At 47.7% G+C, this 14,447-nt stretch overlaps 1 protein-coding gene across 1 annotated transcript; it reads left to right on the plus strand.

Moving 5' to 3' along the window:
- Window positions 1-10,849: 10,849 nt before the first annotated feature.
- ITPRIPL2 (ITPRIP like 2) lies at window positions 10,850-13,111 on the plus strand. Its single transcript, XM_065411520.1, is given in 3 exon segments — window positions 10,850-11,243; window positions 11,339-11,430; window positions 11,432-13,111. Coding segments are annotated over 3 exon segments (2,166 nt in total).
- Window positions 13,112-14,447: the final 1,336 nt, after the last annotated feature.

The raw sequence follows: 14,447 nt of genomic DNA on the forward strand, positions 1-14,447 counted from the left end.
ACCCAATATGGCCATTCTTATATTCTTATGCTTTTCATAGCTTTCCTATTTTTTTAAAATGTTCTAGTAATGCTGAAGTTGGGCAACAAGCCAGAAAAAGCAGGAAGTTGAGACTAAACTCAATCTAGTTAAACAATGCAAACTCCTAAAGTAGATGCATTTAAACTGGTTTAACCTTCACTTAAATGGCTTCAATTTTCACCAGCAAATTGCTGGACTCAGGCCTGGTCTACACTACCCGCCGGAATCGGCGGGTAGAAATCGACCTCTCGGGGATCGATTTATCGCGTCCCATCAGGACGCGACAATCGATCCCCAAATCGACGCTCTTACTCCACCAGCGAAGGTGGGAGTAAGAGCCGTCGACGGGAAGCCGCGGAGGTCGATTTTGCCGCCGTCCTCACAGCGGGGTAAGTCGGCTGCGATACGTCGAATTCAGCTACGCTATTCGCGTAGCTGAATTTGCGTATCTTAAATCGACCCCCCCCCTGTAGTGTAGATGTAGAAGATCAACTGGTTTAAGCAATGGTTAAACTGGTTTAACTGCATCTACATTTGCACTGAACTAGATTAATTTTAAATTGGTCTAATTAAACCAGTTTACCTTTTCTAGTTTAGACAAGGCTTCAGTTTTAACTTTGTTTCCTATTTTTAATTTGGCTTGTCAAAATGTTACATATTATGTCTTCATTTCCTATTACAGATGGTCAACCAATCTTCAGTTAGACAGAAGTGTGTGTGCCTGCAAATTGAGTATTAGTAATAACTATGATCTGAACCAACTATTGCATTTCTATATTTCTCATAAAAAGTTTCCATGATCCCTAAATACCTCCATTTGCAATTACTGTTAATCCCCTTTCTCTGTGACAGCTGTGTATTTGCTCCCCAGGGTTTTTTCCTTCTCCTTCTGCAGCATTTAACTTTGTTCTGGATATCAGCATCTTAAGCTTTAAAAGGGCCACACTGATCATATTTCACAGTGCCCAGGGTTTTGAAGATGGTTTCCAATTTTTATTAATGTAGATATTGTCTGTTTCTGTTCCCTTTATACAGTTCATTGCTTAGGACAGCTGGAAACAGGTGGGCAGGGCTTCCTGCACTATAACATAACAATAGGTAACAATTAAATATCCCACATTCAGCTCTGTAGGAGGAGCTGAGTCTTTTTTACTCAAGAGTTTCCATGAAAAGTTTCCTAGAAGGTTTATTTAAAGTGAAACAGTAAGTGCTGGCTTCGAGGTGAGCCAGCTGCTGTTTGCATTGTTCATCTGTGCAGGGTGTTGGAGTTTGTAAGGATACCTTTGGACAAGGGATCAGAATATGAATTGCTCATCAAGTCTGTGCTTTTAAACCAAGGAAATACTGGATTGGGTTACTCATGATTTATAGAATAAATCCAGGTCCAGTTATGGGCAAGCATGAGCCTTTGCGAATAAGCATTATAAGGCCAGTGAAATCTGGAGCATCACAGAGATAGCTAGTGAACAAACAGACTATGGTGGGTGGCAAGAATATACCATTTATTAAACAGGAGAATGGGTTAAAAGAAAAATGGCAGTAACCTCTCCACTCCCAAACCCCTGTGAGTGATACTGTCCAATCAACACACTGACCCTCTTCAACTCTGGCCACAAAGTGCTCCGTAGAGATGGTCTCCTGCAAACCTGCTGTTCTTGTAAACCAAGTCCTCTTATCTGATGCAGTGATAGAGATGGATTGAGCTATTAAAATAGAAAGGCTTCAAATCTGAACCAATAGCAGGTTCTGTTTGTTCACATTGTCATGAATCGTGTTTGTGTTGTGTGAGTATGTCTCAGTAGACTCTCACAGGCTACAGAGGGACTAGGTCCAAGGAGCTGCAGGTAATGCTAGTGCCACCACTAGAGACAGAATACCACACTGAGTGGGTGCGGGTTACATCACTGTAATTCTGTTTTAGACCAGTACATGTAAAACAGACCCCAACGTGAGTTTGAGTACTGAAGGTGAGGTGAAGTGATTATTTTCTTCTCCACTAGCATAGAACGTAAGTAGGATCCTTGGATAAAAGATAGTTCTGGTAATGTATGATATCATGTTGTATAAAGTAATGAATTAAAAACAACCCCCCAAGGCATAACTGCAGAATGACATAATCAAATGATGCCATTAAAATAGATAGGCAAAGTGGCAGTCTGAAATAAAGGGATGGAGATTTTTACTTAAAACACTATGACCACTCTAATTTTGATACTATCTACCATCAGGCATTGTTAAGTTGCCTGCAGGAGCAGATGGAGTGGTCCTTAGATTGCTCTGGTCCTGGGTGAGGTCACAGATGGTAGTGCTGGGCAGTGGGTCATTCTCCCAGAAGTCTCTTACATATCTGGCATAGTCAGAGTTCCATTTGGTCACTCTCACCGGTTCAATGTGCACAAAATGCCACTAGAGGGAACTGTGAGATGTTTTGGGCTACGGTATGCTGATACATCAGACCCCGATTCTACAGCTCCATTCCTTTCCGGCATCTGACTGTGATGGATCTGGGTGAGAATGAACGGGCTGCATGAGACAGACCAGGAGGTCCTTGGTAAAGGGAAGCATGTAGAGGAATGCACTGGGGCAGTGTCTATACCATCTGTTGAGGGTGCATGAGTGTGTTTTGCCAAAATGGTCCATTGCTTTGGGGCCCTATTGGAGTCATTGCTGCTCCTGGATTCTCTGCCGTTGGGGGTGGTCCATAATTCCTTTTATTTATGGCTGGCTTGTAGGCAGCAGCCTTTCCCCTCAATCTAGATCAGGGGTTGGCAACCTTTCAGAAGTGGTGTGCCGAGTCTTCATTTATTCACTCTAATTTAAGGTTTTGTGTGCCAATAATACATTATAATGTTTTTAGAAGGTCTCTTTCTATAAGTCTATAATATATAACTAAACTATTGTTGTATGTAAAGTAAATACAGTTTTTAAAATGTTTAAGAAGCTTCATTTAAAATTAAATTAAAATGCAGAGCCCCCTGGATTGGTGGCCAGGACCCAGGCAGTGTGAGTGCCACTGAAAATCAGCTCGTGTGCCGCCTTTGGCACGCATGCCATAGGTTGCCTACCCCTGATCTAGATACTGCAGTGACAACCAGCACCTTGTTCAGTTCTAGCCTGGGCTGCTGCAATTTTCTCCACCTTTGGGCTTCCTGTAAAGTCTACCAAAAAGTTCCCATTAGTGCAAAAGGGTTGTGGACCAGCCTCTCAGGGAAAGTCAGCCCAGGCTGCTTTGAAACGCTGTTCGCAAACCACTTGGTGAGCCTTTGCCCAGGTTTCAGGCCTCTAGCAAAACCTTAAGCCAGATGAAATGTGCTGCATTTGAGGGTGCAAGTTTTGTACAATTTTATTACCTCTTGAAAGAGCAAAGGCTCCTGAAGCTGGCCAGTTACTCAATAGCCTGGCAGTCAAGTGGGATCATCCAAAACAGCACCAAAAAGGCTCAGTCTCAGACAAGGGAACTATGCAAACAATGGTATATTTGCTTTCCTAGGGCTGTATTAGTTTTGCTATCTGTTGGGCCTGGTGCAATGGGAGCTGTTTGAAGGGAGGGGGCCGAGGCAATAAGCAGCACGGATTATTATTACTACACCTTTGTAAAGAGCTGTGTCAATTTACCATGCAATTAGTGTTAATAATTAATGAATGTTACAGTACTGTCCAAAATGTTATCCCTGGGGGAGGGAAGTCAGAGGCTGGAGGATAAGAAGGAGGGAGGGTTTTTGACAACTAAGATGTGATTGGAGTCTTGGCCCACATGTCAAGGTGTCAGGTGAGTCATTGCAGGCTACTAGGCCCTGGATGTGTGCTGGTAAGAGGTGCTGACCAGGTAGGGTTTCCCAAAAAGCAGGGCCTTATCAGGCCAAAGACTTGGCACAGAGTCCTGAGTTAGGAGGCGTACATGTTTGTTTGCTCCTCTGCATGTTACATTTTTATTCTAAAAGTGTCACAGAGAAAGCAGAATTTGGTTTCATGCAGTATATTTGTAGGTAGCCTTTTGCCCTGTCATCTGGTCAGCTGCATGCATACAACTCTCACTGAGAAAGGAATATCATCATACAAATAATGGGATAAAAAAAGATCGAAAATGTGCTGAGGTGGGTAGTCTGCTTCACAAGTTTTCTGGACTTGTGTTTTATATTTTTGAGGGTGATCACAAGATGTAACATGTGAAACAGGTTCTTATCAAACAGTATCCAAGAATATCCTTCTGCTCTCCTAGATATTTGTTTTGTATATGCTGCTTTGTAGAGAAATGCAAGAAAATGTGAAACAAGAAGGGGAAAAAATCCCATAGATGCTTTTTCATTTCCAGTTTGGTTTCAAGACCTGCCAATAGTGGTGGAACTGCTCGTATTTTGAGATCAGGACTGTGACATCAAAGGTACCATAACTGCCAGGCCACATGCTCTTGACTCTACTGCACTGGCATATTACTGGGATTTTTTTGTTATAATGCTATAAAAATTGTTTGTGGGTGTGTTCCTAGGCTTTAAAAAAAGCATAGTTTAGGGCTACAGTATCCCAGTCAAGGAACATAAACCTCTCCTTGTGAAATATGATTTTTTCACTAACTAGAAGTAAGATTTTATTTTATACAGAAGTGCATTGGAGGTGTTCTTGATGTTTTTCTTTTCTTTGGTACTTATGTGTTTTGAATCCTTTCCCCACTGACTTCTTATACTGAGACTTTCTGATTGTTTACTGAATTTTCAATCTGTCTGCTCACCTACATCTTTTAAACATCTACATCTTTCCTCTCTGCCAGTGCAGCCAAAGACCTCAGATCAACACTCTACTGCAGCTAAATCACAATAATACAATAAGAGCTTCACCCTCTGGAATTAAACCACAAAGCAGAGCCATAAATAGAAGCTTTTTATACTTCAGCAAGCAGTCTGAAAATTCAGTAAACAAACAGAAGGCAGCTCGGAATATGCCAGGAGACGATGTTCCTGGCTAAACTGATATCTGTGAATGAGTTAGCACATTTCTAGCAAGAACCATGTTTAAACACTATCTGCTAAAAAGATGCTAACAAGTTTTCAAATCCCTGTATAGAAAGGACCAAATGTCTATATATAAAAAAACCAAACAAACCCAAAGTTAGAGAATATATAGCCCTGTAGTCAGGAGAAACACTCAGCAACAGAGAAACTACTCTGTGCACAAAAAGCATTGTTGTTCTGCATAGGGAAAAATCCAGACCGACTCAGTTCCTGAGTTTATCAGTTACTATGTGGCAGAGTTTTACTACAGTCTTGAAACAGCACCTTCTGATCTTCACAGACCTAAAACTTTAATGGCTAGAGACGCTCACTTGACTTCCCCACTCCAAGCATGCTGTGGTAGAGGTGTTATTATTTACTATTTGTGTTATTGTAGGGCCTATGATCCCTAGTCATAGACCAGGTCTTCTAAGCTCTTTTCTCTGAGCAGGTGAAAATGCCTCTCAGTCTCAAGTCATCAAAACCATAACAGCAGTCAATACCTAAAAGAACCAGGAATTCAGTTTTAGAACAGTCAGTTTTACAATAGGCAAGTCCCAGCCTTCCTCAGAGTTCACTCAGCTTGCTAGCCTATTCAAATGTCCGGCTCAGCTACCTATGGGCAAATTCACTAATGTCTGTAAGGAACTTTATATTGATGACACAGGCATAAATTTCCAGAGCTAGCAGGAGAAAAAATGCAGGTGGAGGAGAAATCAGTCAGTACTTGGTGTTCAAAACTCAAAACAAAACAAAACACATCTGTGGACCAAAGAACAAGTTCTATGAGAAAGTTAATAATCCTTGGCAATCAATCAACAGCTGTGTCATCAATATGAGCAGACATATATAATTCAGGAGTCTGGAGACATGGGCTATATATACACTACGGAGCCCGTGGTAGCGTAGATGTCGGAATAGCCCGCTTGTATTGATGCAGCCTACACCAACAGAAGTTTTTCTGTCCGTGTAGGAACACCACCTCCCCGAATAACGTTAGCTACATCAACAGAAGCATTTTTCCATTGACACAGCTGCATCTACACTGGGGTTGTGTTGCCATAGCTATGTCAGTCAAAGGTGTGGTTTTTGAACACCCAGACTGATGTAGCTATGCCGATGTAACTTTTAAGTGTAGAACAAGCATTTGTGAGCTTTATACCTCTCAAATACTTATGTCAGATAAGCTGCACGTAGAGTTGCTGGAAGCACCAGATGTTTAGTTGCCAACACAAGCTCAGAAATCCAGCTACCATGGGGTGCTTACCCATCATTGAAGGATGCCAAAAGTGTGACACAAAGAAATACAGCTCTGAAGAGATCAGCGATACCCACAGAATCATAAGGGAGAAGATCAGACAAAGGAATCACAGAAGCATTTAAGCACTAATGACTTAAGTTTCTTTTGTGAGAAATAACATTACAGGTAAGATTTTCTTCCAGAGAACCAAGGGTATTGCTGTAGATCATGCCTGAGGACAGAAAGGTTGAGAAAACGATTTTAAAAGCTTACTTATAACTGTGGGGTTTTTTAGTGCAAACTGTGTATATATGTGAACTGAACACAGTGGTTTTATTGGTATCAAATTGCATTATATATTATTTAGCCTGAGGCTGTTACTTCATCTTTGCCAGACCACACATCCTCTTTATGTTATTGTTTCTGCACTGGCAGCTGGAGTTAGTGTAATTACATATGCAGGAGTGTCATTCTCCCACCAAGTATGATTAGTGAGTCTCCTTTCCTTCTGTCTTGCTCTCCAGCCTTTCCCCCACTACAATTTATCAGAGAGCTCTTGGCCAATACTTGTTCTCCAGAAGCTACCTATGGCTGTCCTTCATGTCCTGGCTAGTAGATCTTTCCAGGGGGTGACAGCCAGTTGAAGCTGGCTGTGTGTCATCCCTTGAGGATTTCATAGAGGTGATGATGAGCATGTTCTTGCATCTAAGTTCAATGGAGAGGCAGCCACGCTGGTGGAGATATGGATTGCTTTCCTCACAATTGTGAGTTTTCCAACTGCTATCAGGCCATTCATCGCATGCATGTTTATTGCAATCATCCTGCCTTCTGGTCAGGTGGACATGCTTCCCAATCAAAAGTGTTTTGCAGCATAAATACGCAAGTGATCTGTGACGCCAATTGCATGATCATATGCATCCCTTCCCAGAAGCAGCAATGACCCTCACATGTTTGAATCATCTGCTCCTAAGGCTTCTCTCACATAATGGGGCTCAGAGCAAGGATGGTTATTCATGGAGTGTGTGGTCGGCCTTTGTTAATTGCTGGGTTGTTTGGGAACTGGGCGTGGTGCTGCTGTCATGATGCTGTTCTGGGCCTACATGCCCACTGGAGAACATCTGCCTGGTGGCTACTCATATCTTTGACTGCTGTATTTGCATGAGCAACTTCATTCTGCTTCTGGCATGTGATCCAGCTTACTCAACTGTGCTAGCAACTGCAATGTCCTGTCTCACATGTTTACAGTGGTTCTAACCAGTCCTGTTACATCAGCAGCATGGCTAGTACTTCCCTGTGTGAGGTGCATGTCTGTTTTCAGGGATGTTGACTCTATTCCTTGCAGTTCTGCAAATGACAGTGCCTGTCCTCTGCACTTGTATTTGATGACCCCATTCCCCAATTCTGCCACTATGGGAGAGTGGCATATAGGGCTGCTCAGAGGAGAATAAGGAGGAAGATTGAGAGAGCATTTGGGAATTCAAAGATTCACTTCAAGGCCCTATGCTACGTGGGATAGAGGGCAGGATTAAATTATGGCAAAGTGTGTAAATTTGGGTGGGTGACATGTATGGTGCACAGCATCAAGGGCCAGCAGAATGTCTCCCTTGTCAGTGCGTGCAGCCCCATGTCATACTGACTGTGTGTCTCGGGGATTGTATCATGGGACTGGCTACTCATTGTACCTAGTGGCACCTGGGGATTTGCATGTGAGGTGCTGTGCTTACGTCAACCTTCCAACTTTCCCACATAGCTTTGTGAGCGGCTAAACCGGGGTCGGCAACCTACGGCACGCGTGCCAAACACGGCATGCAAGCTGATTTTGAGTGGCATGCTGCTGCCTGCCCGGTAAGAGGAGGAGGAGGAGGAGGAGGAGGGGAAGGAAAGCACCACGCTGGGGGAAGAAGCAGGGGAGGGGGGAAGCTTGGCTGCCGCAGGACCAAGCTTCTGCCTCCTGCCCCCACAGGGGAGAGTGGTGGTGGTGGGGGGTCCCGGCCCCCAGCCCCACTCAGCCCCCCCACCCACCGCTCTCCCCTGCGGGGGCAGAAGGCAGAAGCTTGGTCCTGCGGCAGCCAAGCTTCCCCCCTCCCCCACTTCTTCCCCTAGCGTGGTGCTTTCCTGCCCCTCCTCCTCTCCTTCCCTGCGCCGATCAGCTGATGGCCCTTGCGAGGGGGAGCGGAGCGGCAGCATGCTCCCTGCTCCGTAGAGGAGGCAGAGAAGAGGTAGGGATGGGGCCTTGGGGAAGGGGGTGGAACAAGGCATATCCCTTCCAGCCCCCTGCCCTGCACCTCCCCCAGCCTTCTGCCCTGCACCTCCACACACACCCCAGCCCTCTGCCCTGACCCCTGAACTCCCCCCCACCCCCAGCCTTCTGCCCTACACCCCCCCACACCCCAGCCCTCTGAACCCCCCACACCCCCACTGCCCTGACCCCTGAACTCTCCACACACCCAGCCTTCTGCCCTGCACCCCCCCACATCCCCACTACCCTGACCCCCCCCCCCCCACACAGCCCTCTGCCCTGACCCCCCAGGTCTGGGGTCCTGGCTGCCGGCCCCTTGCCAGCTGGCGTCCCGGCCACAGGCCCTGCTCAGCCCACTTCCGGCCTAGGTGAACAGAACCCCAGGCTGGAAGCGGGCTGAGCAGGCTGGCAGTGTAAGATCAGCATTTTAATTTAATTTAAATGAAGCTTCTTAAACATTCTGAAAACCTTGTTTACTTTACATACAACAATAGTTTAGTTATATAATATAGACTTATAGAGAGAGACCTTCTAAAAAACGTTAAAATTTATTACCAGCATGCGAAACCCTAAATTAAAGTGAATAAATGAAGACTCGGCACACCACTTCTGAAAGGTTGCCTACCCCTAGGCTAAACAGTTGTCTCACTTTTTTTATTTGGCTTGGCATACTCAAATTGGAGTGGTGGGGGTGTGCCTCAAGACATGTGCGGACAGGCCCTTCTGGGTTTAGCACTGCCCTCCCAGAGTGAAGCCACGAGAGGTGAATCAACCCCACCCTTCATGGTTCTCTCATTCCACACATTCCAGTCCTGAATTGCAAGTAGCTGTGCAAGGTGCTCACCACACTCGGTGACTGCTCCAAACTGCCTTCTTGTGCAAGTTCCTGTATCAAGTTCTGAGTATATATCTTTGCTGAATCAAAGGTGGAGTTAGCTCATAAGGTTCTTTCAGATGGCTATTGTTGAATTCTGTGCTGCAGGAACAAGTGTCATAGCAATTGACTGCTCTCAGCCATCAGGCCTACAATAGGCAAGGAAGGGTTCATAATATAAATTCTGAACTAGTCACTAAATTAATAACTGCTCCCAAAGTCCTCTCCTTTCCCTTCAGGATGTCAGTATGTGAGCAATTTGGGCACAGTAAAAACTGAGAGCAAGTCTTGTGTCACCCAGACTGAGAATTTAACAGAACAAGGATGTGACAAGAGGCATTATCAGGAGCAGTTATTAATATTGTAATAAATCTGGAGCTACCTAGGAACAGCAGTTGTCACTGTGCTGCACATCAATCACTGAAACCTTCAGAGTGGTAGTAGGGATAGAACTCAGTGCCTTCCCTTGCAAAAGCACGGGTCTCTAACTTCTGAAGTTAAGGAGAAACACTGTTAGCTATTAGCGCAGTAGAATCTGCGATAATCAGTTGAAGACTTCTGAGGTGATGACGATGCAGTAGTGACAGTGCACACACGCCTAGTTCATGACACACTAGTTATATAGATTTGCCAAGTTTTAATTTATTTTGAATGTTTGTATTTTTGTTAACTAAATTTTTCTTAATGCGATGTGCAATATGAAAACAGTATTAAAATATTATTTAAATAGTCTGTAAAAATCTAAGCTGGCCTGGTACTGATTTTCACCCAGATTCTGCAGCTCAAACTCCATTATTTTTCTGTAAGAATTGCTGTCATTTCAATAGAACTGTGCTGATTTACACCAGCTGAGGATCTGGCCCTCTAAAGTAACCATCCTGCTGATTTTTTTTTTTTTTTTTACAGTGCCCTTCTCTTACATCTTTGCTGATAAGTGAGCCTGGCGTGTTGGCTTCATGACAGTAAAGCAAGTTGATTAGCAAGGTATGTGCTGGACAGATTATTTAAACAAATCTGTCTGAGCTTCCTCTTATCAACCTATGCCTTCTTTTTTTTAAAAGTAAATTTATCTAAAAAAACCCCAACTAAATTATTTAAAAATAGATTAAATGGCATTAAAACTATTGTACAGAGAGTTCCCACTATGAATCTTTTGCTGTCTTGTTTTTGTTTTGGTCTTTGATCACTCGGTGTTTAAGAAATGGGAACGCCAACGTTGAAAGTTTGAGAACTAGGAACTGCAGCCGTTAAAGTTTTGAATGAAGAAGCCCCTGGACAAAAACTGTCAATGGGTTCTTCTGATGACAACGCCTTCATTTCGGAGAGGAAAGGGGAAGGGATGGGGAGGGGCTGTTCCTTCTCTCCTCTCTCCCACCCCAGTGGCCTAGTTTTGGGCAGGCAAACCCCGGGGCTTGTGACTACACCCCCAGGCCTGATCCCGCTTTCCTCTGGCCAAAACCATTGGCATTTCCTCTGAGCTCACACAATAAATGACGCGGCCCCTTTTCCCCTCGGAAGAGGAAGCTTCGGAGCTAAGTAACGGTTGGGGGAGACGGGCTGGACTAAGGAAGCACAACAGCAGGGGCGAGGGGGTGGTGAGTGCGTGTCCCGGGACAGGAGGCCGAAGCAGGCAGGGGGACGGGGGTTGGGTGCGTGTCCCGGGACGGAAGGCAGGCGGGGGAAGGCGGCTGGCTGGGCGCACCCCAGGGGCTGGAGCAGGGCACGGAGGCGGCGGCTGGCTGGGCGCACCCCAGGGGCGGGAGCAGGACTCGGAGGAGGCGGCTGGCTGGGCGCACCCCAGGGGCTGGAGCAGGGCACGGAGGCGGCGGCTGGCTGGGCACACCCCAGGGGCTGGAGCAGGGCACGGAGGCGGCGGCTGGCTGGGCGCACCCCAGGGGCTGGAGCAGGGCACGGAGGCGGCGGCTGGCTGGGCGCACCCCAGGGGCTGGAACAGGACTCGGAGGAGGCTGTCTGTCTGTCTGTCCCGGGACTGGAACTGGGAGTGGGGGAAGAGCACTCGGTGGGAGGAGCTGGCACGCCGGGAGCGGCAGAGGTAGTGAGTCTAGGGCAGCCGGCCGGCAGGGGGGTGCCAGTCCCGACTCCCGGAGCTGGGGGAGGCTGGTGAGTGGGGTGGCGGGCGCCCCCTGCATGCGGAGGCCGGGGGGCGCTGCCGCAGCCGGTACCATGGGCTGAGCTCCCGCCGCACCATGACCGTCTACACCCTGAACCTGCGCGTCTTCTGGCCGCTGGTGACTTGCCTGTGCACGGCCCTCGTGTGCCTCTACCAGGCCGTGCGAAGCAGGGCGGGCGCCCCGGACTCGGACAGCGCCCCGGACTCGGGCTCCGTCCCGCTGCTCAAGGGCTCCGCGCTGCTGCTGCTGGGCTTCCTGCTGCTCCGCTACTGCGGCTCCCGCAGCGGCGGCGGGGAGTGCGGCCAACGGCCCCGAGCCGCATGCGGCCCCGAGGCGCCGGCGAGCAGCGCCGCCCGCCGGAGCCTGCTAGAGAGGTTCTACGAGCAGCAGCTGCGCCTCTCCCCGCACGTGCTGGGCCACAGTAAGGCGCACGTGAGCCGCATCGTGGGCGAGCTGGTGCGGGCGGCCAAGGCGCAGGGGCTGCAGCCGGGGTCCCTGACCCCCACCCTGCGCGGGGACTTCGTGCAGATCGGCAGCGCCTACGAGCAGCACAAGGTCCGCAGCCCGGACTGCTTCGACATCCTGGTGCCGCTGAGGCTGCCGCCGCGCCTGGAGCTGGAGCCCCGCTGCCTGGGCGCCGAGGAGCCGGGGCTGGCCCCGGAGCTGCGCAGCGCCTTCACCTGCGCCCTGAAGGCCCCGCAAGGGGCCGCCTGGCCCCGGGGCTACCGGCCCTTCAGCGAGGGCTTCTGCGTGGAGCTGCAGGGCAGGCGCTACCTGTCCTCGGCCCTGGTGCTGCGCTGGTTCCAGGGCCACCTGCAGCGGTGCCTGGGCGCCGTGCTCTACCGGCTGCAGGAGCGCTGCCGCATCAGCCTGGCCGCCTGCCCGGGCCGCCAGCTCACCCTGCACATCCTGCCGCGCTCCGACTACGTCTGCTGCCACATCTCCATGGCCGTGCGCCTCATCCCCGCCATCCCCCTGGGGGACTCGGTCTATCTCATCGCCCTGCAGCCCGGCGCCAGGAAAGCCCAGCCCGGCGCTTCCTGCCCCCTGCAGGCCCTCTGGGGGCTCAACGTCTCCAAGCAGGAGCAGCGGCTGCTGAGCTGGCTCAAGGAGCAGACCCCGACCAACTCTTGCCACCTCAAGTGCCTGCAGATCCTCAAGGGGCTGCGGGACCTGCGCGGCCGGGGCTTGGAGCAGCCCTTCGGCGCCCAGTGGAGCCGCGTCCTCTCCTCCTACATCCTCAAGACGGCGCTTTTCTCCTTGTTGCTCCGGAGGCCCTGGCAAGCCTGGGAGGAGCAGTTCCTGGCGGAGCGGCTGGAGGACCTGGTGCTGTACCTCAGGGACTGCCTGCAGAAGCGGGTGCTGATGCATTTCTTCTTGGGCAACGCCAACGTCCCCGAGGCGGTGCCGGTGCCTAAGCTCCTGAAGGAAGCTGCCCCCGTCAATCTGCTGGCTGCCTTTGACGCCCCTACTCTAGACTTGGCCGCCTTCCAGCTTCTGAACACCTGGAACCAGGCTCCTAAGATCATCCGAATGTACAGTAGCCCAAAGTACTTGAGGAAGAGCCCCACGTTGTGTAAGCACATTACCGATACCGGACAAGAGTCCCAAAGCAACTGAGCATCACCTGGGGCGTTTGTCAGTGCCTTTGGGGCAAGCACTGTGAGGCCAAAGTACATACCTGTGTTAGCTAGTAAACTACCTGAGGTTCCTAAGGGAGATCTACCTGCCTGACAGCACCAAATGGGGTTCTGTGTTTGTTTCCCTAGTCCTGGTAATCTGGGAAATCCAAAGGTCAAAATTTAAGACTAAGGAATACTGATGCTTTAAGATCTTAATAGCTTTGTAATGATGATTAGTCATGGAGAAACTATGAAACTTCCAGGAAAGTGCCTTAATTAGAAAGCACTACAATAACCACTTGTAAATCTAATTTAGTACCAGATTTATAGAGGGGTTCACACTGATGAATTTGGAGTGTCATCTTAAAGTTTAGTCACAAAAGTGACCCTGTCCAGAGCTTTCTTTTAATGCAAAAGATAATCAGGATCAAAGATCAATGGCATGGAAAAAAGTCAGTGTGACAAGGTACTTTTTTGAGGTGGAGGAGGAGCCAAGGGTGTTTCTTGATCCTTAAACACAGTTTGAAATATTTATTCAATGAGACACTCATCGATGGTTGTCTGTGTGATTTAATATACTGTGCTAAATAATATGCAAATTAATATAAAATTAAATTATGAGGCGTGACATTAAAACCTATTTGACAAAAGTATGAAGAATCTAGTTGTACATTTGTGTTAAAATGAAGGTCGCTCTGAAAGATTAAAATATAATTATACAGCTCACAAATGAAAGAAGAACAATAGCACTTTATTTCCATAAAGGCCTTCATTTTATGGTAATTGGCTGCACTAAATATTTAGTGTGAACATAGAGGCATTAATATTTTTTTAATTAAAAATGGATGGATGTGTAAATCCTCTAAGCATTCTGTCTTGGTTGTTAGACCTGAAGCATTTTTCTTCCTTAAAAGTTGCTGTACCTTAATAACTACCAAACCTCCCCCACACCTTATTTGCTATACTGTGAAATTTAAAATAACTCCAAAAATGTAGAGGTGTAAACTCGCTGTTGCACCCATGTGTTCTTCACTGGTAGGTCAGTAAGGTCCTTTAGTGGATCAGCTAACCAAACTCTTGAACTGTGGCAGCACTATGGTCTGCAGCAGACCAGGAGATACCAGAAGCGAGAGATGGTAGTTGTAGTGCAGCAAATATTTTTTTGTAAAAATAATATTTCAGGGTGCCTTAAAGTTCCCAAAACTTGGGACAAATTCATGGTACAGTAAGTACTTATTAACTTTGATGGTGTCCCTTTAACGTAAACACCAGCCAGATAATTTCCATGTGTAGATAGATTATTTGAGAATACCTCATACAACTTCTCAATTGAT

Source organism: Emys orbicularis, chromosome 10 (assembly GCF_028017835.1).
Source record: "Emys orbicularis isolate rEmyOrb1 chromosome 10, rEmyOrb1.hap1, whole genome shotgun sequence".
NCBI lineage: Eukaryota > Metazoa > Chordata > Testudines > Emydidae > Emys > Emys orbicularis.